The sequence below is a fragment of the Lathamus discolor genome, chromosome 13 (assembly GCF_037157495.1).
Source record: "Lathamus discolor isolate bLatDis1 chromosome 13, bLatDis1.hap1, whole genome shotgun sequence".
Lineage (NCBI taxonomy): Eukaryota > Metazoa > Chordata > Aves > Psittaciformes > Psittacidae > Lathamus > Lathamus discolor.
In genome coordinates, this window is record NC_088896.1 from 5183576 (window position 1) to 5208679 (window position 25104).

Below are 25104 nucleotides of genomic sequence, written 5' to 3' on the forward strand. Positions count from 1 at the left end.
TTTCATTCTTCAATTAAATTAAAATCAGTCTGTTTCATACGGAAATAGCACCAAAGGGAGAAGGATGACAGTATCTCCAGGCAAAGAGGAGGGAGGAGAGAAAACCCAGAAACCATAATATGGGAACAAGAATTCTTTTTAGTGATTAAGGAAATGGGCAATTTTAGGGTTATTTTCCTTCATTTTGGGGACCTAACCTTGTGTATTCCAGTGTGGCTGTGGGAGAACTGAGGAGGCTAAGGATCAGTGTTAGTCAAAATCACCCAGCACAGGGTAGGCATCACTGCTGGAAATGGGACTTCTTAGTGCTGCACCCCAAAGATCACCCTGAATGCCACGCAGAGGAGCCTCATACACTGTGCTCCATGGCACGCTGGTGTTTATATTCCTTTTAACTGTGTAAATTATTGGGTGGCAGCATTTCCACAGGAGTTGATTCAGTTCTGTATTGCATGAAATCAGCGCCAGCTACAATGTGGGTGCAGCATCCTGGCCCTTACCCTTCCAAAAGTGGCAGCGATGCGAATCCCGGCAGCGGAGGGGCCAGGTTTTGTCCTGCCAAAACTGTTCTGCTAAAGTAAAGCCCATTTCTCTGAAACATTACAGGTGTGGCCAGTAGAAACACAGTGCAAAGAGCCTTCCTTCAGTTCAGGTTTGGCTGGAAGCTGCGCTGCAGTGGGCTAAAGGGAGGTCTCGTGTTCAGCTTCCTTTCTGAATCGGGCTCTACAAGCCTGTGCCAAAGCATGTCACCATCAGTGCAGAAAAACCCAGGTTTTTGAAGACTTTGGAGGAAATAGTTGTGTTCAGCACCCCTACCCTAAAGCTCCAGCTGGTTTCTATGCACGCGGGCTGTGGTACCCCATTTGTGGGGCTACGCTGGATGCTCTGCAAACCCAGAGACCTGCTGCTGGCTGAGCAGGGCTAGAGGGGAGGTGTCTGTCTGCTCAAACAGCATTGAATCCCAGACTGGTTTGGGTTGAAGCGACCTTAAAGCTCATCCATTTTCAACCCCTGCCACAGGCAGGGACCCCTTCCACTGCAGCTTGTTCCAAGCCCCTGTGTCCAACCTGGCCTTGAACACAGCCAGGGATGGGGCAGCCACAGCTTCTCTGGGCACCCTGTGCCAGCGCCTCACATCCGTCAACATCAAAGATTTCTTAGGCTGAATTTGGCTCTTGACAGGCTGCTTTAGGAAGTGCTTTTTTTCCTCTTTAAACAAATGTTCTAAAATCTGAATGTCGCATGGTGTATAAGCCTAAGCTTCATCAGTGCCTAATGGCATATTTGATTATTGAAACCAGAATAATTTTAATACATCTAATTAGTTTCTCATCGTTAATGTATTGATTTTTCTGCTTAATAAAAAAGTAATCAAACCTTATAGGTCACTTCTTCATTTATAGCTCCTTTTGCTTTCCTCTCCTATTAATATCCGCACTCAATACTGTAGGCCTAGGAGGGGTGTGGTTTCCGATAGTTTACTTCCAATTCGTCTTAGGTTAAAATAATCTAAACTTCATGGTTGGATTTTCAAATAAGCCTAAAGAGTTGAGAGGCTTAACTGTTATTAGAGTTCAAAGCAATTTGATTGCATGACCTCTGTTAAAAGCCGTTGTTCATACATGGAGGGATTTTCAAGGATACTTATGCCCCAGCTAAAAAAAAATCAATTCCAGTCTCAGATCCCAGAATAGTTTTACTGGGTGTGCAGCAAGGGATTCAAACCCTCAGGAAGTAGAGGAAGGAAAATAGTCAAGCATTTAGGGGGAAAGTATGGTCATGTAGCCTAGTTCAGTGTGCTGGGGAGAGTTTTAGAGGCACATATGATAGGCTTGTATACACACCAAAGCTCTAGTTGATGACAGTGATTCGATGGCAGTTGTGGCAACTCATTTGTGGTGGTTGGTATTGCTACAGCTAGTTTAATATGGGAAGAACAATCTGCAGCACTATAAAGCTGCTTTACACTAGTCTAAATGTGACCGTGTAAGAGACAATAGCAATACAGTTAGATTGATTTTTTAAATCATATGCTTAAGCGAAGTTTCATAGACTCATAGAATGATTTATAACATTTATACTTGGGTGCTTGGTTTGGGCTGAGGTAGAATTAATTGTCTTCATAGCAGCCGTTACGAGGCAGTGTTTGGATTTGTGCTGGGAACAGTGTTGCTGATACAGGGATGTCTTCATTACTGCTGAGCAGTGCTTATTCAGTCAAGTCTTCTGCTCCTCACCCACCAGTGAGTGGTCTGGGGGTGCACAAGGAGTTGGAAGGGGACACAGCCGGGACAACTGACCCAAGGGGTATTCCAGACCATGTGACATTATCCTCAGCATATAAAGCTGGGGGAAGAAGGAAAAGGGGACTTTGGGAGTGATGGTGTTTGTTTGTTTGTCTTCCCAAGTCACCATCGCATGTGATGGAGCCCAGCTTTCTTGGAGATGGCTGATCATGGGAAGTGGTGAATGAATTCCTTGTTTTGCTGCTGTGTGCAGCTTTTGCTTTACCTATTAAACTGTATTTATCTCAACCCATGAGTTTTCTCATCCGCTTCCCATTCTCTCCCCCATCCCACTGGGGAGGCAGTAAGTGAGCGGCTGCATGGGGTTTAGTTATCAGCTGGGGCTGAACCATGACAACTTGTCACAGGCATCTACACATTAGCCCAACCTTAAGTCTCCTGGAAATACCAAAGAAACAGCATTCTCAAATCTTCTTTTCAGCTCAAACATCAGATTTTGTGCCTCAGTAGCGCTGGCACTGCTTGGTTGTGCTGGCCCTGTTCTTGCTGCCAGCTTGGCTCTTGCGCATGGATGGAGTGGGAGGGATGGTGCCATCTCCCACTCCTGCCCCAACAAGCCTTGCTGTTAGAAAGGTTTTCCCAGTCATCAACGCCATCCTTTTGGCTACATCTTAAGCCCCTTCCCCCTTGGTCTGGCTGACATGGCAGAGAGTAGGTTTCTCCCCTTGTCTCCAGTGACACTTTGGAAAGACCATTACTAAGAGCCCAACACTCTTCCAACTTCTCTGAATTGGGAGCTTTGAGCTCCAGCACCGAGCTGCAGAGATGAGTAACAACAACAGGGGGAGAAGGTCCTGGGGCCTCACAACACTAATGAAGTTATTTTAATTACCTTGGGAAATGGTCCTTGCATGCAAACCCATGCGGGTTTGTGTCTTCAGGGAACAGCATCCTCAAGAATGGAGGGAGTGTGTAGGGACGGGTAGGAAGAAGGAGAATAGGGTCACACTAGAGGGGATGTGGCTCCACATCAGCAGTGGAACTTGGTGCCATAAAGTTTAGCAGGACCCAAGCTGTCTTCCTAAATATCAAACAGGACAACCCAAGGTGGAGATGACTCCCTCTTGGGTTAAATTGTAAGTTCAGATACAATTCTCCTTGGACTCCTGAAATCTGTGCTCTGCTGTGACTTTATTCAGCCCTTGTGTAGTGAGCTTGGTCCCCAGGCTCCTTCCTGACCAGGTGATCCCCAGATTTGTTTTATTCCATCAGGGGATTTTTGACGTTAGACTCAGGAGAGGGAGCATCATCTTGTGTTTATACAGCACCAAGCGATAAGTAGGTGCTCCCACAGTCCAGAACATGCTGAAGTTAAGGAGGCAGCAGCTAAATGAGCCCATGGTAGTACAAGACTGTGCTTCACTAATAGATTTCTGATGCTGAGACATTTCTACTGGCCAAAAAGGGGATAAAGGTGGTTTGATTTGCCTGACCATTTTTAAAGCCCTGCACAGCCAATGCTCTTGTCCTGCTTCCCTCTTGGTTCTCCTTTAGGGAAGGACAAGGAAACTTCCATCATCTTCCCCTCATTCTCTCCCCTTCCTGGACATGATTTTTGTTCATTCTTTCCCAAACAACCCTTTTTCCAGTGTTTTTCTTTTAGGACTGCCCCAACTTAAAACATTCTTCATTATGGCTTAAATAGCATCTGCCACACACGCTGTGAGCTTGTTTCCTACGTACGAGTTGGGGAGTGGTGGGTTCCCCATCACCTTCGAAACAGGGGTACCATGAGCATCAGCTCAGTATGGACCTCCCTTGCCCATCACCCAGATCCCTTCAGATGGGCCCCCTGTGCTCTGCCATCAGTGTAAAAGAGGTGTACATTGCTGGCAATGGGGAACACTGGTTTAAAGCCAGTGCCTATGAATGAGGCTTTTGACTACCTGGCAATTTTCATCATAGAGTCAAAAGAATCATTTGTTTTTTTTCACTTTTGGCTACCAAAATTGTTTTGTCTCAAAACAAAACAAAGGATTATTGGTTTTGGCTTCTGTAAAGGTGAAAAATAAGTTTGGTTGATGAAAAGAGCTTGATTTAGTGGGGGGCAAAAGTCAAACAAAAAATTGGGATAAATGAAACAGAAATTCACCAAAGGTTTCATGCAATAAAGAAAACCCCCTAAGGTAAGGTTTTGAAAGCCAAATTAGGTATTAAGCCTCCTTTGTTTCACTGTCAAAAGTGATGAGGTCTGGTCTCGAATGGGATTTGCAAGCCAAAATGTGGCTGCCCTTCCAGTAAGGCTCTGAGCTCCCCAAGCCCCCCTGTCACTTCCTGAGGACATCTGAAAGCTTTACACCTGCTTTTTGCCCTGCAGAAACAGGGCTGAACCTGGGGCCCACTGAAGGGAGCAGGAGACATCAACAGGACCAGGCTGCTGCTCACAGCCTCCTTTTGTGGATGGACACATCGCCCCATTGCTGAGAGAAGAAAGAAAACAAAGCAATGCCAAAAGAAAAAATAGAACAAATCATGTTTCAGAACAACTAGTATTTTTTTTTTTGTATTTTTCCCCCCTCTCTACTAATATGTAAAAAAAATATATATTATATTATATTTTCCTTTTCTTAAATTATTTGTTTCAGCCTCAGTCCCAGCCGAAGTCCTGCCCCGTCATCTGGTAGAACTTCATGTTGAAGGGCCGGTAGAAGTCCCGCAATCTCTGCACCACCTCCTGGTCGATGTCGGGGTGGGTCCTGCCTTTCGTCTTGCCCAGGCAGTGGGGTTTGCTGCTGCCTTCCGCCTTCTTCAGGCACGGGAAGCCCTTGGTTTTGTTGAAGTAGAAGTGTTTGTCGGTGATGATCCTCTTGAGGCCCAGAAAGTCCTGGACCCGGCCCAGCTCCCCCGCGGGGTCGCTGATGAGCCTCTCCCCGCTCACAAAGAGGATCTGCCCGATGGGGAAGTAGAGGAGCCAGTTCTCCAGGTGCTTGGCGTAGATGCCAATCTGGATGGCGCTCCACGAGGTGTCGATCAGGCCCGTAGTCCTGTTTTTGAAGGTCAGGCTCTCAAAGGTGGGGATGTCGGGCTTCTTGGAGAGCGTCTGCGTGTAGTCCGAGATGGCTCTGGTCACGGGGTCCCGCACCACCACGATGAGCTTCGTGCCCTTGGACATGGAGGAGATGCGCGCCGGGGCCTCCTTGGTGACGAAGTAGCTGGGGGTCTTCTCCATGGTGATCTGCCCCTCCAGGGTCCTGGGCATGAGGTCCCTGAGAGAGGGATAGAGAAGGACACGTTAGTGCTGAATGCCCCTGGGGGGTGCTGCTGCATGCACCTGGGATGTCCTGGGTACCAAGGGCAGGATGCTCCCAAGCCTGACACCTCCAGCCCAGAGCCCAGCGTTCCTTCCTCATGTTCATTGTCCAGAGACCCATAGCGCTCTCATTCAGGAAAGCATCTAAACACACTCCTGACTCCCCACTTCCTTTAACTGCCTGTTGAATTAGAACTAAATCCCTTTTGCCTATTCAGGGCCTGTAAGGGGCTTTTTGAGGGTGATCCCACCTCCCTTCTTGCAGTGGCACTGTGCGAACACAGCACATGTCTGCAATCCTAATGCCCTATCCCTTTAAATTCCTCCCTGCCCACATTGGGGTTTCCTGCACATTGGCTTAAATTCCCTGGAATAACAGTGAATTTCTGGAGTAACAACACTCCCTTCCTGCAGGGCACGAGGGATTTTCAGGGGCCAGGATGCGAGACTCTATCTTTTGGTTTTTTCAAGGTGGCAGCAAGCTGATGTCACATAAAAATGTGCAGTATCAGCCCCCTGACCTCAGCGATTTCCTTCTTCCACCCAAAGTAATCCTATATTTCGGGAAGCTCTCGAGCTGGGAAGGGGTTTGGGGCTCGGGTCAGGTTCCACCCTGCCCCATGGTCTCCTTGATAGTTTAGAGCCCTCCTGGGCCAGGCGTTGGGTATGGTTTGCTAAAGGACCATAGGATTTGGACACGGGATAACCTGAGCTCCTTCATGTTAAACAAGGCAAGCCAGGAAGGTGTAGGAGCCACGGAAGCAGCCGTTTGCTGCTCCTCCTGGGTGCTCCCAGCTCCAATCCTTGCCTGCCCCTCCACATCCCATCCCCTCACATTCCCACTACCCCATGTATTGCTCCCAGACAGGAGCCAGCACCTGCATTCATCCACACCACCATCATTTGGTTATACACAGACCCTTCATCCCTCCTTCCATGCTCTCAGCAGTTTCTGCAGCCCAGCCTCCTTCCAACGGGGGGAATGGGAGATGGATGGGAGGTGGCTGCAGGTTCACCGCAGTGCCACCAGCAGTTCTCATGGCAACTGAGTCCTAAGGAGCAGGGACCTGCATCCCCCCCATGCCCTGACCCCGTGTCTTTGACCCCGCTGTGGTTGCAGCACCGTGTGCGTGATGAACGGCTCCTTGCCTGCCTCATTGTTACCGTCGTGCAGCAGCAACATCTGGTTTGCAAACCTGTGCAATATGCCAGCAAAATTAAACTCATCTATCAAAAAAAGCAACAATGAAAAGCCAACAAGGGCTAAAAAACACCAATAACAACCAAACCCCAGGCTGAGTCGTTACATTACAAATGAGGCAGCGAGGATTGACCCGTCCTAAAGCAATTCTATTTGCAACCACATTAGGGAGAGGCAGAGCAAAGACATGGATCTTTGCTGAGGCTTTCTGGGGGAAACTCCATGAATTTGGTACATTCAGGCTGGAGAAGGAATGAACTCAGGGGTATAAGACAGCGCTCATGCATCCTGGAGGATGTGAAGACATAAAGGCAATGACTGCTGACACTAAGGGCGGCCTTTGCTGAGCAGACACACTATTCTATGGTGGAATTTGCCATCACCTGATGCTTCTAAAAGTAGAAATGGTTCAGAAACAGACTGGGCAGCTCCATGGTGGATGAAACAAATTGGAGGTAATGAAATGTGAGAGTCCCCGAGCCCCTCCAGCTGACTGCTGTTTGTGCTGTGATAAGTGTTGAAATCTCCGCTGTGTCTTCCCATGGAGGAAATTAACCCCTTTCATGGCAAAGCTGCAACACAAAAGCTTTCTTCAGCGCCCAGGAATGAGCACGCAGCTCCTCTGCCAGGGCTGGCGGGCAGGGACACGCCAGGAGCCACAGGGAATGTGCTACCACAGCTTTTGGGAGATTAATTAATTACAAAGGGCATCTTTCATGGACACAAACAGTTGCCTGGAGCCCTCCTCGGACTGATGGCATCTGGGTTTTATTGCAAAAAAGCCACTTGAAAAGACAAGAACCACAAAAATGTTTTTGGCAAGAGCAGCCACCAGCAAGCCCTGCCAGAATAAATGCATTCTGTTATTTTAATTTTAGTAGAGCTGGGAGCTTTATTTAATTACTTAATAGGGGAGGAAGACTTTCCTCAAAGGGAGCGTTTCGGCTATGTGTGCATATTCATAGTTGGCCTTTTCCACGTCCATACTTCCCAGCAGCGGTGTCTGAAATGGTCATTCCCGTGTCTGGCCAAAGCCCCTGGAGGTAGTTCACGGGGCTGCTGCTCACTGAGGGGTTGTGGCCCTTTCCCCATCCCATTGGGCTTCACAGGCCTTCACTTTGGTAATGGAACAGTTGGATTTATGTTCCCTTGGAGCTGCTGCACAAATCCTCCAGCACCGGTGGGAGAGGTGCAGCTGCGGCGCTGGAGGGATGGGCTGGGGGTGATGCTGTGCTAGGGCTGGGCACTGAGATACAGGACCAGTGATGCACATGGAGCTGCGCCGCTGCCCGTCCTTGACGTCGGCACGTTAGGACATCCCAGTAACGGGCTCCCAGCACTGAGACACTCCTGGTGTGGGAACCGACGTTTATTATGGCTTTTGGATCTCTTTATGGACTGTAAGGATGCCTTAAAAAAGCTTGAAGTTTCTCAGGGCAAGCAGGGTGTGAGTTCAAGCCCTGTCCTGGAGATCAGAGCCCAAGAGATAGCACCTGATCTCGAGTCCCTCTTGTTAACAGTGCTTGGGGAAGAAGCATCACTTTCTGTCACAGACCCAGAGTAACAAAGCAGGTTTTCCCTCTCACAAGCATGAGCACCCTGTGCTTCTGGAAATACAGCTTGGAGGAACAGATGCAATGCTGTGTGATGCTGGTATCTGCCAGCAGCCCATGCTGGGTACCCATCTCAGCTTCATCAGGGGCCAGGAAATGGGTTAAACCAGCTGGTTGGCCTCAGCTGACCTGTGCTGCTGTCCCACCAACTCAAAGCAGAAAGGAAGGCTGGTGCTTGGCCAGAAAACAAGCATTGGTTGTTCCATGAATGAGATTTTGGGGAGGGGACAGCCTGCTTCATGTAGGAGGAGCAGCCCCGTGCTGCTGTTTCCCATAGAGGTCATTGGATCCAGAACACTGGAGGTAAGTTTGCTGTTTGAAGTCCATCTGCTGCTTTGCTCCCAGCTGGACCAAACCATGTCCTGCCCACGACCTCCTGGGCTCCTTGGCAGCATGTGAGGCATTAAAAGCAGCTGTGGATGGACTTGCTGCAAACCTTTCCCACATAAATCTAGTCCAGATCTCTCTGGAAGGGAGGCTGACGTCGGCAGATAAGGGCAGCCCTTTAGCAGCCCTCGTGCCATCGCAACCCAGAGTGATAAATAAAGCTGCTGTGATTACAGTGATCAGCCTCACGTGCTCTCTGGCCTCCGGTTAAACCTTCCCCTATTGTGTGCTAAGGGCAGCATTTGTCTCCTCTTAACCCCAGGATGTGAGTTCCTTCTTCGCACCAGTCCTAGTATGACTTCCCCACCAGAGCCCAGGCTGGCTGGATTGAAATGATCATCCAGAACAAGGGGTGCCAGGGTTGATGCCATGGAGAAGTGTCAGCCCAGGGTGAGTGCTGCCCTGTGTTGAAGAAGCATCTCAGCTGTGGGGTCTTGCTCACCCTTCTCTATCCGAGTACATGGCCAGGTCTACCTTGAGCTCACCTGCAGCAGCAGTGTGCACTGCCTGAAGTGGCAATTGCCGTACAACCGAACAGGAGGAGGATGCAGAGAATGGGTCTGGACCAGCACTGAGGTTTGCAGCGTGCAGCAACACAACCCAGGGTGAATGAACAGTGAAGGACAAAGAAAGATCCTAGCAAACAGCCTGAAAGCTCAGAACACCATCAGCCAAGTCCTGAGATGGAGGAAAACCCACATCTGGGGCATGTGCATGGCAGTGGCAACCCGGGGATGCTGTTTGTGTCCCTGGACCCCTCCCGCATGCTGCTGGTTCAGCTTGGTGCTCTCCCACCCGCCTGCAGCAGCAGCGGAGGAGGTGAAGGAGGAGCTGCCGCTGCTCCCTTCCCCAGCACACTGATGTTTGCCCTTGTCTTTGGCCATGCTCCCACTGACCTGGCCACAGCCCCGAAGCCAGCCGCAGCTATCTCCTGCATAAAGGATGGGAATGAAGCAGGAATGCGAAGCCGGGGTTTCGCACAGTCTGTTTACACAGAGCTGGGCTTTCCCGAAAGTGCTGCTGACTTCAGCTATCAGGGTTGTTCCATTACACAGCCTGCAAGTTGCAGTGGGGTGATGGCACACGGCGGAAGCAGAAGGGCACTGCTTCCCTCCATGCATCCCAAAACACATTCCCTGCACAGCCGGGGCTGTGGGGCCCTTGTTGCAGCCTCCAGCTGCTTCTTCCATCTTTGCCACTAACCTGAGCAGTGTCAAGCGATGGGATATACACAAAGGAATGGTGGAGAAGGAAAACCCCCAGGCAGATATTGGGAGCATCCAAGGAGCCATGGCTCAATATGGAAACACAGAGGCTCCTTTAATTAGTGTGATATCCATTAACATCACATTAATGAATGTGGTAACAAACACCTCAGAGCAAGCTTCAGAGACCAAAAACCTGCCCTCTGTTACTTTTTGCCCTGCTCAGCTTAACCTAACCGCAGTTTGGTTTCGCTCCACATCCAGTGGCTGGGATCTGGAGGAGCAGTGGTGGGAAAGGAAGTCTCTTGCGGTGGCAAGTGCTGTCTTAAAGGAAGTGCCTCCAAAGAGGTCATCGCAGGAAAAACTTTATCAAAGACAACGCTGCTGCTTCTGAGAGAGCCCAGCAACCGAGCTCTGCAATCAGCTGCGGGACCCTGCGTCCCACGGAAGAGCCTTTCCGGCAGGGAAGGGTCAAATCTGCTCCCAGAGATGTAACATGGATCAGAGGAGGATCGGACCCTCTCCCACCAGCAGACACCCATCCCTCATCCTGCCTTTGCACCGTGAAGTGATGGCGTGGTTAAAGGTTAACAATTACCTGGGCTTCGTCTATGGGAGGGAGAAGAAGAGAGGAAATACAGCAGTATCCAAGGCTGGAGTGAAACCCCCTCCATCAACCGCCCGACAAACCAAGTGGCGCCGAGCTGGGCACTGCCCTTCAGAACCACTTGTCAGCATGTTCTGCCCCTCACTCATGTGCTGCCTTCTGTGTGTCAAGTACTAAGTGACTGGCACGATGGTGGGTGCTATGGCAGGGCTGGGAGAGCAGAGCAGAGGGAAAATGAACTGAAGGGGCTTATTTCACCTCTCACTTCTCTATAGCAATGCTGACAGAGCTTCCGCCTCCAGGAAGGGGCTAGACAGTGACAGGCATGGAATGCAGCAGTCCTGGGGGGAAACACTATGGGGAAGTGTTCAGAACACTAAAGCTATGGGGAAACTGAGGCACAGCAAGCACTGTGAAGATGCAGCCTCGTGCCCTCAGAGCAATGTGCATTGCTCTTTGCAGCCACCGGCAAGTTGGCTTCTCCTCCCCCCGTGTTTCTCTTTTTCTTCCCAATCACTTAAAGCAGTGATTCTGCAACAGAAATACGTAGTAAAAACCAAACCTGCAATCACAGCACTCGCCTGTCCCCCACCCTTGAGCCCACACTCCCAGAACTGCCATTGCACTGTGCACAGGAGATACCTGAAATGAAAGATGCTCTGGCAAAAGTGATAACTTGATGCAACCAGTGGTGTGTTTGCATGTATGGATTAAAAGATGCTGCCTAATGAGATGAGTGTGTCCGTCCTGTGAGGCTGGTGCTGCCCTGGCAGCTCTGCCTTTGCTTTGATGAGCTGTGAGGGCACGTTGGAGTTAGTTGAACCTCCTGCCTTGCCTTGCTTTAGATGTCGGGTGAAAGCATTAAATGGGAAGATGCCTGTCAGGAAACGGGTAAAACTGTAAAGAAAAAACCTCCAAGCAAAGCTGTGGGACTGAGGGAGCTGCAGGGAGAGTGGGAAAAGATCAGAGAGGTCTGGAAGGAGAAAGGAAAATTGCTCATTGTTTTGCTGGGTGTAAAATCAAATCCAGCTGATGCTAAAGGACAGTGTTGCCATTGGGTTTATAGAGGATGGATTGGGCTGAGGTTGGAGTGAAGTAAGAGGCAGGAATAGCCCTGGGAGAGGACAACCCATGGGTCTCTCCCATTCCTATCATTGTGCTGCAGTGGTCCCTGGGTCATTTGCTCCCAGATGTGCTGAGGAGCCTCCCGAGACCTTGGTGCGCTCCCTTGTGCCCAGCTCAGCAGGATCCCTCCCAGGACACAGGGTTTTTACTACCCCAGCACTCCAGGAGGGGTTAAGAAACCAAAGCATACATGAGAACAGTGCTGGCATGAACGGGCAAAGCACATGGGGTGCGTCGTTACCTTTAGGCACACAGAAAACACCCCAAAGCCCAGCACTGGTGGTGGGCACAGCCTAAAGCATGTCCCTGCTGGGTGCTGCAGCACAGCCCTGGCCACAGGCATCACTCCAGGGATAAACATGGCACAGTGTTAGCGTGCCACCCCCCCATCTTCCCACCTTCTCCTGTCTCCTCTCCTCATCCCTCCAAATCCAACTGCTCGCTGCTGGCACCCAGTCAGCAGCACCGGGAGCTCCCGAGCTCGTCCTTACAGCGGATGCTGGCGTTTATTTGAGCAAGTCTGGTATTTATGTATCTCATTACATCTGCAGCCGGTAGCATCTGTTTCCACGCTGTATCTGTCAAGCAGCATCTTATCAGTGGAGCTGCCTTCCCGTCCCTCCCTCCTCTCCTTCCAGTTCAACTCCCTCTCAAGTTTAGGAGATGGCTGATGGCCTGACACCAGCACCCGTGATGCAAACCTCCACCTAAACCGCAGCCCACAGGGACCCCCAGGTTGCCCTGTCCCCATCCAAACCCCCTGCAGCAACCAAAGCCCCAAAGCAGGGTCTGTCCAGGGCAGGGTGAGACAGAAGGATGAGGCAGGCAGCTGTGCACATCTGGGCATCCATGCTGTGCCCACCCTATCACAGACACCTGTGAGTCCACCCAAGGGCTATGCCAGGCTCCTGGGGGGTCCCCAGCGGACCCCCCCCCCCAACTGCACCCTGGCTGCAGCTCTGCTCCTTTGTGGGTTTAACCTCCCTGCCTCCAAAACAGGCACTTGGACACTAAACTCCAGTTCATGGGGGCAATGACCGCTGTCACCCCACCCGGAGGCCGCAGCCAGGAAGCCTCCTCCTTCCCAAGGGCTGGAAAACCCATCAAAGGAATGCTGCGGAGAAAGTGGCTTGTTTGCACGGGCCATCGCTGATAACTGCAGGTGGATGCTTTCTTCCTGCATCTCGGGAACGTGACCTGCTCCGGAAGGAAGCACAGGAACAATCCTGGCCAAGGGCAGTGCAGCTGAGCCCCACCGACCACGCGCTGATGAGACCCAGCAGGAAGAGGCAGTGTCCCCAAGATAAGAGGCTTGTTCTGCCCCCGAGAGACACCCCTATGAGTAGGCACACGTGTAACTTCACATTGGCTTCCCCAGCACTGGAGTGATGGGGCTGGGGGTGATTTGAAGGGGCAGAGGGGCTGCAAAGGGGTCTTTGCTCACCAGCTGCCCTAGGAAGGGACATTGCACGAACCAGAGCTAATTACAGCCCTCACCCTAATTGCTCTGATTAATTGTCACCAAGCAGAGCTGCTGCTCTGAGGGCAGCAGGTAAGTGGGGAGCCCTGAGTCTCCTGGTTCCTATGGAAGGTGATGCTAATGACGAGAGCTGATGCTGCTGCCCCAGCATCCCGCAACTGGTCTGGGAGAAGGAACCCTGCTGAGAGGCTCCCGAAAAGCCGCTGTGCTGGGAAGCACACCTGGGCATCTCCTGTACACCGCCAGTGCCTAAGTGCTATTGACAGGCAGAAACTCTCTGATGCCATTAGCCATGCAAGCCATTGATTTTCTTTGCTGGAACAAGAAACTCACTGGGGCTGCAGCAATCACGGGTGGCACCACTGCTTCCTCCAGGCTGACCAGCTGGGCCTTTGGGATGGGGAGGTTTGTAGCTGTTTGTTTTCTTTCCAATGGCTAAAATGCCAAGTCATCCTGGAGCATTTCTGCATCCATCTGGGAGGATGCTGGGTCCTGCATTGCTGGTAAATCCCTGCTGTCTGACTATTAGAAGCAGATGAACTGCTCCAGAGCCCTTGGCAATAGCCCCCTTTTACCTCCATCCTTTGAGACACCACCAGGCACCATCTACTTTCTCTGCTGGGGTTGAGCTGGGTTCATCAACCATCTCTGCTGCTGAGGAGTTCTGCAGTGCTTCCCCCTTAGCCTGGCCATGAGCCTGCTCTTTATCCCAGCCCTAGAGCTCTTTATCCTCAAGGCACCCCAGCAGCTTTAGTGAGTGCACTTTTGGGGTGTGCCACGCACTGGGGACCAAAACCCCGTTACTTCCCCATCAGACCTGGACCCAGTGCTCATCACCTCCAGCGGTGGCCACATGCATTTTCGACCCCTCTGTTTTTACATCTCAGTGGCCTCTCCAGCACCAGGCACCTTCCCCAGCGAGAGCTCAACCCCAGCTTGGTTGGGCCTCCAAGCATAAGTCATGAGCTGTTTGCCAGATCCCTGCAGCACCAGCTAATCCTTGCGAGGGAACAAATCAGGCCCACGGCGAGTTCATCATATTTCCAATGCAACTCCCAAATGAAAAGTGATTCCTCATTTCCCGGATGGATTTGCTTGGGTAAATTCAGACTTCTGCTGGCTGGTTCTGTTGGCTCTTTGGCGCTGTTTTTTATTGTAACTGTGATGCCTCTTAATGAAAATAGACACTACTTCCGCTCTCTTCTATAGATGCCTCTATTATTCTGCAACCTGCTGATTCCCCTCTATCCCATATTATGCCAAAGAGGATTTCCAGCTGAGACAATGGGCATGATCCTTTCACAGCTCTGCACCCTCCTTTTCTCCTTTGCAAGTGCACAAAGCACAAATCGAGAGCTCCCAATCCCACTCCCAGCATGCACGGGAGCAAGTCACTGATGGAGTGCTGGCAGAGGACAGTCAGTGCATGGCTGCGAATAAATCCCATGAACCCAAAGCAGGGGTTTGCTGGGAAGTGCATGCCCTGTTTGCCCTCTGCACAGGGAGCTCACAATCCCCTTCCATCACACAGAAGGATGAGGAGTCACAGCCCTCATAGCAACTGGCGTAGTCTTCTACCTGGACCTCATCTTCCTCAGTCCTACATTAAAATACCCAGCCTGGGGGACCTGCATCACAGTTCGGAATGTGCAGTGCATTTTTTGTTCTTATTAAACAGCCTCTATGGGCTGATCTTTATCCCCAGCTCGTATGTGACAGAACGAGACATGGCACATGCTCTGAAAAGCTTACAGAGTAAAGAGAAAAGACTGAGGGAGGGATGGGGATAAAAAGGGCATAAGGGACCCAGCATCTGATATAATTAAACCTCAACCCAGTTCTTCTTCCCTAAGGGCACCCCTGAAGTGTTACACATGTACATCCCCTCAAACAGCATCCCACATGCTGCCTCGGAGGGACCAGAGCCACACTTCCCCGACCTGGGCCCAAGTGAACCCTCTTGATGGGCTCAGCCTTGGGGTCCCAGGACAGAGGGGTTAATTCTGGCCAATAACCATCTCATGTCTCTCTCACGTGAGGATCTTCAAGACTGCACGTTTCAGCCCTGACTGAGCAAATCATCTTAAAGAGGAAGGTTAAAGAACTGTTTGTTATTGGAAATGTCTCCCTCTTTAGGATTCATTTTTTGATAAATTAGCTTCAGCTTCATTACTTCATGATATATTTCCCTTGACATTTAATTATACTTACCCCAAACACATTAAGCCAATCAGTCTGAACAGCTTCTTATTAATATGCAAATTTCTCCTTTGAAAAGCCATGAATCTGTGAAAAATCTCTTTAAGGCTTCAATTAGGCCCATTTGGGAAGTTGGGAACCCTCCGAAACACCCTCCTGGTCTAAGGCTGGAGTGGATCGAGGGTGCCCAAACCCACAGACACTGACCAGTGCATGGTTTTGCGATGGGAGAAGGGGCTGCTGCCATTCACCAAAGCATCTTCACTGCCCTGGAGCCATGAAGATGGGAAGCTGAATGCTGTAACCAACAGCGTTGGCAGCTTATCCCCATCCCATTCTCTGTGGGAGCTGGCGCTTCTCCTCTCCACAAGCCCTGGAGATACAAAGGTCCTCCACTGAGGACCACAAAGCTGCAGGGGGGGAGCTGCAGAAGATGCAATGAGATCTCAGCCCAGTTTCTAGCAAAACAAACAGGAACCCAGCTCCCCCGGCGCCATGGGCAAACTGGACGTCATTTGCATTAGGCAAATAAATGGAACCACACAATTAACCATCTGCCCTGGAACAGATTTAGCTTTTTTTGCTTTAAAGCATCACTTCCAGCCTCCCTCTGCACTCGGATCCATCTGAACGCCGCAGGATTTTCTACTCAGAAACCAACAGGGAATAAGTTCACTGAAATCATTCCTACGAGTAACTGGAGAGAAACCTCAGTGTAGGTACTAAAGCCCTGGTGGCCTTTGGCCTCCTGGAAGTGCTTCCCATGGATTGTACCACCACAAAAAGGCTTCAAAACTTCCCAGGATCTCCAGTTCCCACCGAAAGCCTTTATTTGCTAAACTGAGATGATTTCCTGAGTGACACAACATCTTCTCTAGAAAAAGTTGCCCATTTCATCCTATTTCAAAACAGCTTAAAACCAAATACGATTGGGTGTAATTGATTTGATTTAGACATTAAGATCGGAAATACATCGCAATCAGTGCGCTATAGAAATAGTCCAATTTTGGAAAACAGCTCTCATGAGCCATAAAGAAACCCAATTTACTATGCACCATAATAAAAATATCTCTTTTAGCACATAAATCAAGCCAAAGTGAACAGATAAAGAGAAATAAACTCACCATCCCCCTTTGGTTTTGGCCCAAGAGCACAGGCAAGCCCTAGGGAAGGGCTCTCCTGCCCTATATAAATACATGCAAGAGCAAATCTGTTAAAAATTGTAGCCACCACTTTGTTTTCTAAAGGTCCCAGTTTATCCTTCGGCAGGAGAAGGAGGGCTGGGGAGAGGTCGGAGAGAAACACAATCCTTTCCTGTATAAACAGTATAGCCCGCGTTGATTTTAAGTGCATCATATGGTATATATTTTACATGTGGAGAGAGAGAGAGAGAGAGAGAGAGAGATTTTTCAAGCCAGTCAGAGACATAAAGTGATCTTATATCATCTAAAACCAACAATCATAGTTGGACTTCTGGCAGTTTTCCTTGCAGTCATCCCTGCCACCCCCTGCCCCTTCCCCCACGGGCTGCTGCTGCGCGCTGCCGTCTGCCCCCATTATTTTTCACAAAGGCATATAAATCACTGTGGAAACTCTTATTATCTTATTTTCCCTCTGCTTCCCTCTTGTCTGTTTTGAGAGAAATTAATGCATTTGTCTCCAGAAAAATGTGCCGTCTCTATAATTCAGTTTTAAAACAAGCACAACTAGCAAATGGATAGACCTTGGTTAGGAGACTCATTTTTCATGCAAGTAATTGAACCCTTCCCTTCGATTTTTCCTTTGGGTGTTAAAGACAACTGATGCCTTCCTGGAATTTGCTGAGGTCTAAGAAAGGTGGAAAGACAGACAGACGGATGGAAAAAGCAGAAGAGAGAAATAAAGAGAAGACAGAGGGAAAGGAAAAGAAAGAAGAAAAAGATGAACAGAAAAAAAGGGTGAAAAAAGGGAAGAGAAAGAGAGAAGGAAGGAGAAGGAAGGAAGGAAAAAGAAGGGAGAAAGGAAGAAAAGGAAATGAGCAGGAAAGAAGAAGGAAAGTGTGAAGCACATCTCAAAGCATCGTCTGCCTCTGTAGAGGGAACTTTGGGAAGCCCCAGGAGAGCATCCCAGCCAGGATTTTCCCAATAGCCAGGACAGTGCTTTGGTTTGGAAGGCTCCTCACCACCCAGGCTGGTGAGCAAAGCCATCCCTCTCATGCACCCCAACAGCCTCTGCCTTAACCTGGCCTTGTGACCCCCACTCAGCCACCTTGAAGCCTGAGGATGACCAGCCCCGTTATGTCCTTCAAGCACCCCAAGCCCCAGATGTGACATGGGGGAGGTCGTCTCCATGGTTAATGCCAGAGGTTTTATTCTGCTGCCTCTTTCGGCGTCCAAAACTCAGGGAATTTCCACTGCTCCCTCCCCTACTGCTAATGGCACACCTGCCCCACAGCACCCACCACTGAATGGGAACACAAATCGCCACAGTTCTCCACACCAAGTCCCTCAGACAAGAGTGTGTTTTCCCAAACCACAGAAATCAGAGCCAGCTTTAAAACATTCCCCATCCCTTGTGCTGTGCGGCTCCGTGAGGAGCAAGAGGCTCCCTCTAAGAACAGCATGTACAGCAAGGGCTCCTGCTCAAAATGATGCTCATCCCAGCCACAGCCCCTGGATCACACCCTGATCTCTTATCAGCTCCGAGGCCCAATGCTCCACTCATGCAGAGAAAGTCAAGAATAATTCCAGAAGAGCCACAATCAAGGGAGCGCTCAGGCCAGCAAAGTCTATTGTTCCTTTGTCTCTCACTATATTATCTCTGTCCCCTGGGAGCTACATTATTGCCTGCAATATATAATGTGATTTGCTTGTTTTCCAGGTCTGCCTCATTTTTCTTAGGCACAAGCACAGGTGCACCGTCAGCCACGCAAACTCACCGCGATGCATGCGTTCTTCCCATGGAAGAAGAGGAAAAGGATGGGAGAGGAGCAAGGTTGAGAAATAAAGCTGGAGAGAAGGGGAACAAAATGTTGTCTGGAAATGGGAAGGACACAGAAAACCACTGAATAAAGGTGATTCAGGAAGAAAAGGTGTTCCTCCATCCCTCCTGGGGAGAAATCCCACTACATCTCAGAGACCAAAAATCAGGATGCAGTCAGTGCAGGCAGTAGAGTAGCTAAATTAAAGCAGCTGAAGATGGAAACAGGGAAATGATACTGGAAATGGGCAGTGGGTGCAGCAGAATTACATGTACCCAGGGCACAGGGACACTCCCGCATCCCTGCAGGTTAATGGACCGCCTGCATACGGGGTTTGTTGGGAGTAAGGAGATGGGCTTTCTCCCTTCTCTGCAGAGATAAAAGGATCCAAGATATTGTTGTGGAGTTCTAAACAATTCAGCAGGGATTATTAAGTTCTGGGAAATACTGTGACATGCCCTACACTGCTGGAGATGCTGCGTGCGTGTCTCTGTGTGTATGTGTGCGTGAGAGCTTTAGGAAAGAGCCAGCCACCTCAAAGGACCCCGCTTTTGCGAACAGAGGTTGTTTCTTAAATTATGCTGAGAAGTGACTTCTTTATATATCACTACTCATTTCCTCCTGCTGCCAGGCCAAAAAAGCCTCTATCTGTATTACAAAAAAGGGAGCCTGACCTCTGGCTATGATCTGAAATATATGGAATCACACGAGTTTACCCTTGCAGTCGTTCTTCATCCTTCCTGTGCCAATTCTTTGTCCTTTTGCTAAATGAAACTTTAATGGCAGGGAAGGGCTCCCTGCTTCCATTCCTGGAGCAAAGCAGCCAAGTGCAAAGAGGGCAAAAGTCTCCAGAAAATGGAAAGCTTCAAAAGATCCTTCCTAACCTAATTTGCAAGCTCTGGGCAAGGCAGGGGCCAATGCAGAAGGAACCTCACTGAGCAATCACACCCCAGCCTCCTCCAGCCCTGCAGGCTACGAAGGGCTTTTAGCCACAGCTCACAGTGTTGGCGCATCAAGAGCTCTTTTCTGTGCTCAGCTATTCCACCTCCTCCCAGCGAATGCATCACTGTCTAACCTGGTGCCAGAGTCATCTGATGTATTTCGGGACGTTTTAGTTGATAGCAGATCTAAATTTCATGAGTAAATTGTGCATATCTATCTCAGGTCCGGCTCCTCCATTGCTTTGTACCATGCTCAGCTTCACGTCACTGCACTGCAGAGGCTGTTCCTTGGGCATTAGAATGGCATCAAGGTCTCTAAGAGTGAACCCAGCTCATTAATGTAAGAAAGAAAAGAGAGACAAGTGATCTCCAGAGTATGAATGGATGGAAAAAACCTCAACAATTAGTGACCTCAGCTTCCTCAGTCAACCTGAGACATTTGGGTTCAGGCCAATAAACCCCCATCTTTCTCACTCAGCACCAAACTCGCACGGGATGGGGGTTTCAAGTCATCTCCTAAAGAGCCCAGGTTGGGCAGAGCCTTGCGTGACATGGTTTAGTGTGAGGTGTCCCTGCCCATGGCAGGGGGGCTGGAAATGGATGATCTCAAGGTCCTTTCCAACCCAAACCATTCTGTGATTCTATGACCCCCAGCCTCTCATTATCCAGGGATTCTCCGCTTAGCAAAACCCATTCTCCTCCCCTCTTCATTTCTCAGCATCCACAAAGAGAAGAAAACCTCGCGTGTGCTCCCTCTTTCACTGAAGAAAATGCAGGAAAATCTAGCTAAGCCCACACTGATACTCCCAACAGCAGCAGGGATTTCAGACCCACGCTGGCATCAAGGCCCAACGCAACAGTTGGGCATCACCCCATGGCTGGGACATGGGGTCTGATCTTGCAGGGCCCTCAGCATAGAGTGATCTTTCCATTCCGACACAGAGACCATGGCAAGGCTTTGAAAAGTGATTCTGTGTCCCGGGAGACCAGGTCTCCCCAAAAAGCACCGAGACGTCTGCACTTAAACCACATTGGAAAGCCCAGACAGGATGCCTGGAGATGAAGATTTTGAAGTGTGATCAAAGAGACTCATAGAGATAGCAAGAATTAATGCTGCTGCAAATGCGCAGCAAAAGCTTCTTAGTTATTCCAGTGGGGCTTTTTGCAAAGGGGCCTAAGGGAGTTAGGCACTTAAACCTCACTTGGATCCTTTATTTAGCTTGCAAATCCTGCACTGGAGTAGTGCAGAAGTGTGACCCCTGAAGCAGTACTTTCCGAGCGTGTCTGCTTGAGGGAAAAGCTGAATTGATTCTGGCTGTGTTGGTGGCCTCCTGCAGCTGCTCCTGCTCCGTGGTGGAAACAGTTGAGGGTACAATGTACTTAAAGAAACAAATAAGGCACCACCAACACACGGAAACCACATGGGTTCAAGGGGAATCGCTGAGAGCAGCTCCAGCTCTGATTGCTTCCACAGGGGTTAATGCTGGTCATAATGTGCTGGAAGATGCTACTTACGGCAGGTCCAGACTGTGAGAGTGACCTCCAGCTGGGCGAGCAGCATCATGAATCCCCTCCAATGGGATTCACCACGGTCTCCAAGAGAACTGCAGGAACCACTTATGAGTTTGGTTATTCCTCACTGTTGTGTCTCCCTGTATGTTTTATTTCCTTCATCACCAGCCTTTTACAGTTAGAAAAGAAGACCCAGGGGGTTTTGTTCCCCAGATGGTTGCATGTTCGTAGTGTCTTAATCATTCCCACCACCGCTGCTAATGCTATCGTGGAGGGTTTACAGCTCCAGCAAAGCAACATGGGGAAGCCGGAAAAAAGGCACAAACAATAAACAAAGAACCTGTTCTCATGCAAATGTTCCTCACGACAATAAAGATAATAATAATAGTTAAAAAAGAAGGGCAGATGAGAAATGCACACCATGGTCTGGCCGCAGTGAATGCTTCCCAAGCCTTCCTGCAGGGTTGCCTGGCTTTCATTTCGTCCCCTCCATCGCCACAAACCGAACAGGGAGCCCCATCCGCTGAGCCCCCGGCACAATGCAAACGGGTTTGGTATTGTTGGGAAACACGGCACACATGTGACGTGCTATTGTCCCTAATTTGATTAATGAAGCCATCACGCTAACGGGGCATTCCACACACCAACCCCCCAACCCAGCACCTTGCTACTAAGCCACGCCAGGAACTTCCCATCGGAGCATTAATTCCCCAGTACTTGCCTTTCCCAACCTTGTCAGGTAATTGTTTATGAAGAGATGAATGTATACAATAATACTGGGTGAAGGGAGCTGATGTATGTGGTGTTAATGAATGAAATAATCAGTTTGGTAATAACTGGCATGTGTATTTGTCAAAAGGGAACCAGCAGGACATTAGCATTCTGCAGCCACCGAACCTTTATCTCCTGGTCTTGTGTCTGACAACCGCCCCCAGATAGTCCATGAATAAAATACAGAGTAGTACCCAGACATAATTAAACTGCCAATGTGGATGTACCTAAATGAACTTGATATCTTAATGACAGTAGATAGCAAGCGAATAATGAAGGCAGCATGAAAGGGATGTGCATAATGAACACAGACATCCCGGCTGTCGCTGAGGAGCTGCCCACAGGGACCGGCCTCACCAACAGCAGCTCCCAGACCCCCTCGTTAGCACACAGGGCATTGCCTGTGCTCCCACATGGAGAGACCACATGGCCTGGGACCCATGCCATGGCTCATCCACACCGGTGTTAAGGACACAGTGCTGTCACTATGGGGACAAGGGTCCCTGCATTGCTGGCCAGGCTGTGGTCACTGAGGATGGGGCTCTCAGACCTGCTGGCACATCTCACCCTCCCTCCTCCAGAGATCTAACCCTAACCTTCACTGGTCCCACCTCATGTGCTCCTCCAGAGGCGTCTGGCACGCTGCTGTGCAGCCCAAAGGTGATTTTAGAAGCACTCAATATGATTAAATTACCAGACATGTTCCTTTTTTATCTGTTTTCAACATGGGGATTGTTTTTCAGGGGAGAAGCCACTCCTTGGGGACAGGCTGCTCAAAGCATGGATAACATGTCCCAAGATAACTCAACAGCAGAGCCACAGCCCCTCCTCATCCCCATTATGCACTGATGTCAAGCCAGATGCATCCTCTCCCAGCACCCATGGGTGCAATCCTGCCTCCAGAGGATGCTGAGCACCATCCCAACTGTCCCTATAAAGCCACTCCAGCATTATGCTGCTGCTCCAGGGTGTTTGCTCCTGAAAGGTAGGCTCCAGCCTCCTCCTCACTGCCTTCACACACCACACCGCTCAGAAGGTAATTGCCACTTATATTGCTCTAATGGCTCCAATTTTAGCAGCAAATGAGCGATGTGCAGTAAGTATCAGTCTTATTAAAGAAATAATAATGGGAAACTAGAGCACACGCTCCAGGGAAGGAACACTCCCCCGTTACACAGGATACAGCCGTGCTGGTGTTTGACAGCAGCACAGTCCCTCCCTGCCTGCTGCTCATAGAACTCTGATGTGTTTGAATACAATCAGTTCAGCGCATAGGAAAGCAACCAGCTCAATAGGGCTCAGCTTGCTCTGTAATGAGCGAATTGACTGTGGTTCAGAGATTAATGTGAAGCCAGCAAGGGAAATGTGCGCTGGAGCCGGTCTTGTCTCCCTCTAAAACGGGGATAAGGAAAAAAATGCTTAATAAAAATGAAGAAAGTACAGCAGGTTTGGGGGAAAACAGCTTAAAACCAGCAGACAACACAGCCTGCACCCTCACAGGGAGCAACACTGGGAGTAGCACAGCAAGTTGTGATGCAGGATGGAGTCAGGAGATGGCTTTAACAACACAGCTCCTGCTTGGGCTGGGAAAAGGTGGCACCGGTGTGGTCCAGCCTGCACAGGGAGGCGACAGAAGGAACCTGGGCACGTGCACATCACCACCAAGCAATAACAGTCACCATCAGAAAGATGCAGCCGGAGAGTTCTGGGTTCTTACTAAGTGAAACCTGCAACTGCACTCTGCTCATTTACCACCACTATTTGGCCCTGACTGCCAATTATTTAACCATTGCTTTCCTTCCCTGCAAAGCCATCCCCGTGGTGCACCCTCATGAGACAGTAATGGTGATTTCATTAGATTAAATAACTCCGATGATCCCCGGAGACCAGCAGCACTTTAAACACAGAGCCTCGGAGTTAGAATTACTGTTATTTAACATTGATTAGATTACAAGGCAAATCCAATTTTTCCCCTAAACATATGATGGCTATGATTTGCCTAGCGGGAGACATTAAGGACGGCATTCCTGGAAATCTGTGCTGAGTGGGGAGACCGTGCCTGAGTCAGCAATGTCAGGGTGACCCACAGGCTTGTGTCTGAAAGTCCTTCTGCAGAGAGAGAGCATGAACATGGCTCAAGAGTTGTCCCAATTGCCCCTGTCCTCGCTTTGCTCCAAACGGACCTGTATGGGCCCTGTTGGATTATCTCCCCCTCCAGTAGGAATATCACCAGGAATAATTGGACCTCTTTGACCCATGGCCCTGCTGTGGCTGAGGCCGTTAATCATTCCTTAAAGCTACCTCCTGACTCTTTCCTCCTGGAGCCCCAAGGCCCCCAGCCCCCAGGAAGGGCTGTGCCTCCTGGCTGCAGCTCTGCCCGCTGATGGTCTGCCATGGGTGCCTACAGGACAGGAGGGAAGGAGAGCACCAGGTTTCTCCCTTCTCCTCACCCCCAGAATCCTGTTGGAATTCATTTATGGATCAGGGGACCTGAGGGCATGGAGTGGGCTGGGAAGGGCTGGTCAGGGCAGGAGCATCTCAGGGCTCCACCCCTAAGTATGCAGGTATGGTAAGGGCCCCCTCCCTAAGGACAGTGCAGGGATAGGATGGCTTTCAGTGTGATGCACTTTCATTCTAAGCCCTTTCCTAGCATATGCCATGCATTTAATGCCTGGCTTTAGACAGCAGCCAAGACACAGCTCCTCTGGGCCCCTTTGCTGATGCATCTTTGGGAAGCCAACAACTCCTAAATGCATCCCCCACACTGGGCAGAGCCACCTGTGGATCCAGGGATGCTGGACAACCCCAGCAGCCAGGAGTACAGCCCAGTCAGAAAAACTCCCACATGAGCATGATCAGCTGCTGGTAAAAACTCACCAGTCTGATAAATATGGCTTTATACTGGGGATGTGTAAGGAAAAGGGGAGGCTCCAGGAAGAGCTGGCTCCCAGCAACCAAGGTGACCATGAGCAGAGGCCAGGCTGCAGCAGGGTACCCACACTGGGCTGAGCATGGGCTGTTCAGCAGAAGCTCCCAGGAACAGAGAAGAGGAGGATGCATGCTCCATCCTGAAACATCCAACAGGCTCCAATCTGGGTCTGGTCTTTTCCACCCCGCTCACCTCTGGATGTCCCCATGGGGATGATGGCCAAGAGAGCCCCTGGGAGCAGCCAGGGTTGAGTTTGGTTGTGCAGGTCACCCAGGCTTCAGCTCCTTCATCTAGGTGTGGGTTTAAACCGGCTTTTACAGTGCTGCTTGATTTGGCCAATAAACCCAAGCACTGCTTTCAGGGCTTCAATAAACCCCAGAGTGGCTCATAATTTTAAGCCGGATTTACTCCAGAGGAAACACACCCGAATTCCTTCCTCACCTCTGCAGTCACCACCCTGATGCCTTTCCCATCCACCTCCCCAGGGCTATCATGAGACAGAGCCCAGGCAGCTTCCAAGTGAGAGCAGGGCTTGCTCCATAATGATCAAATTGACTGGTGTGGCATTGCTCTGGGGTGAGAGCTGAGAAAGCACGGTCTGGCAGAGGCAGGCAGTGAC

The 25104-nt window shown here is 50.0% G+C and overlaps 1 protein-coding gene across 1 annotated transcript in view; it reads right to left on the reverse strand.

Moving 5' to 3' along the window:
• Positions 1-4804: 4804 nt before the first annotated feature.
• The window catches only part of LOC136021548 (heparan sulfate glucosamine 3-O-sulfotransferase 3A1-like), a 31994-nt gene continuing 11694 nt past the window's right edge, over positions 4805-25104 (reverse strand). Inside the window, exon 2 of the mRNA XM_065693870.1 lies at positions 4805-5512. Coding sequence (XP_065549942.1) covers positions 4894-5512 — 619 coding nt within the window. The 3' untranslated portion in view covers positions 4805-4893. The remainder of the gene's footprint in view (positions 5513-25104) is intronic.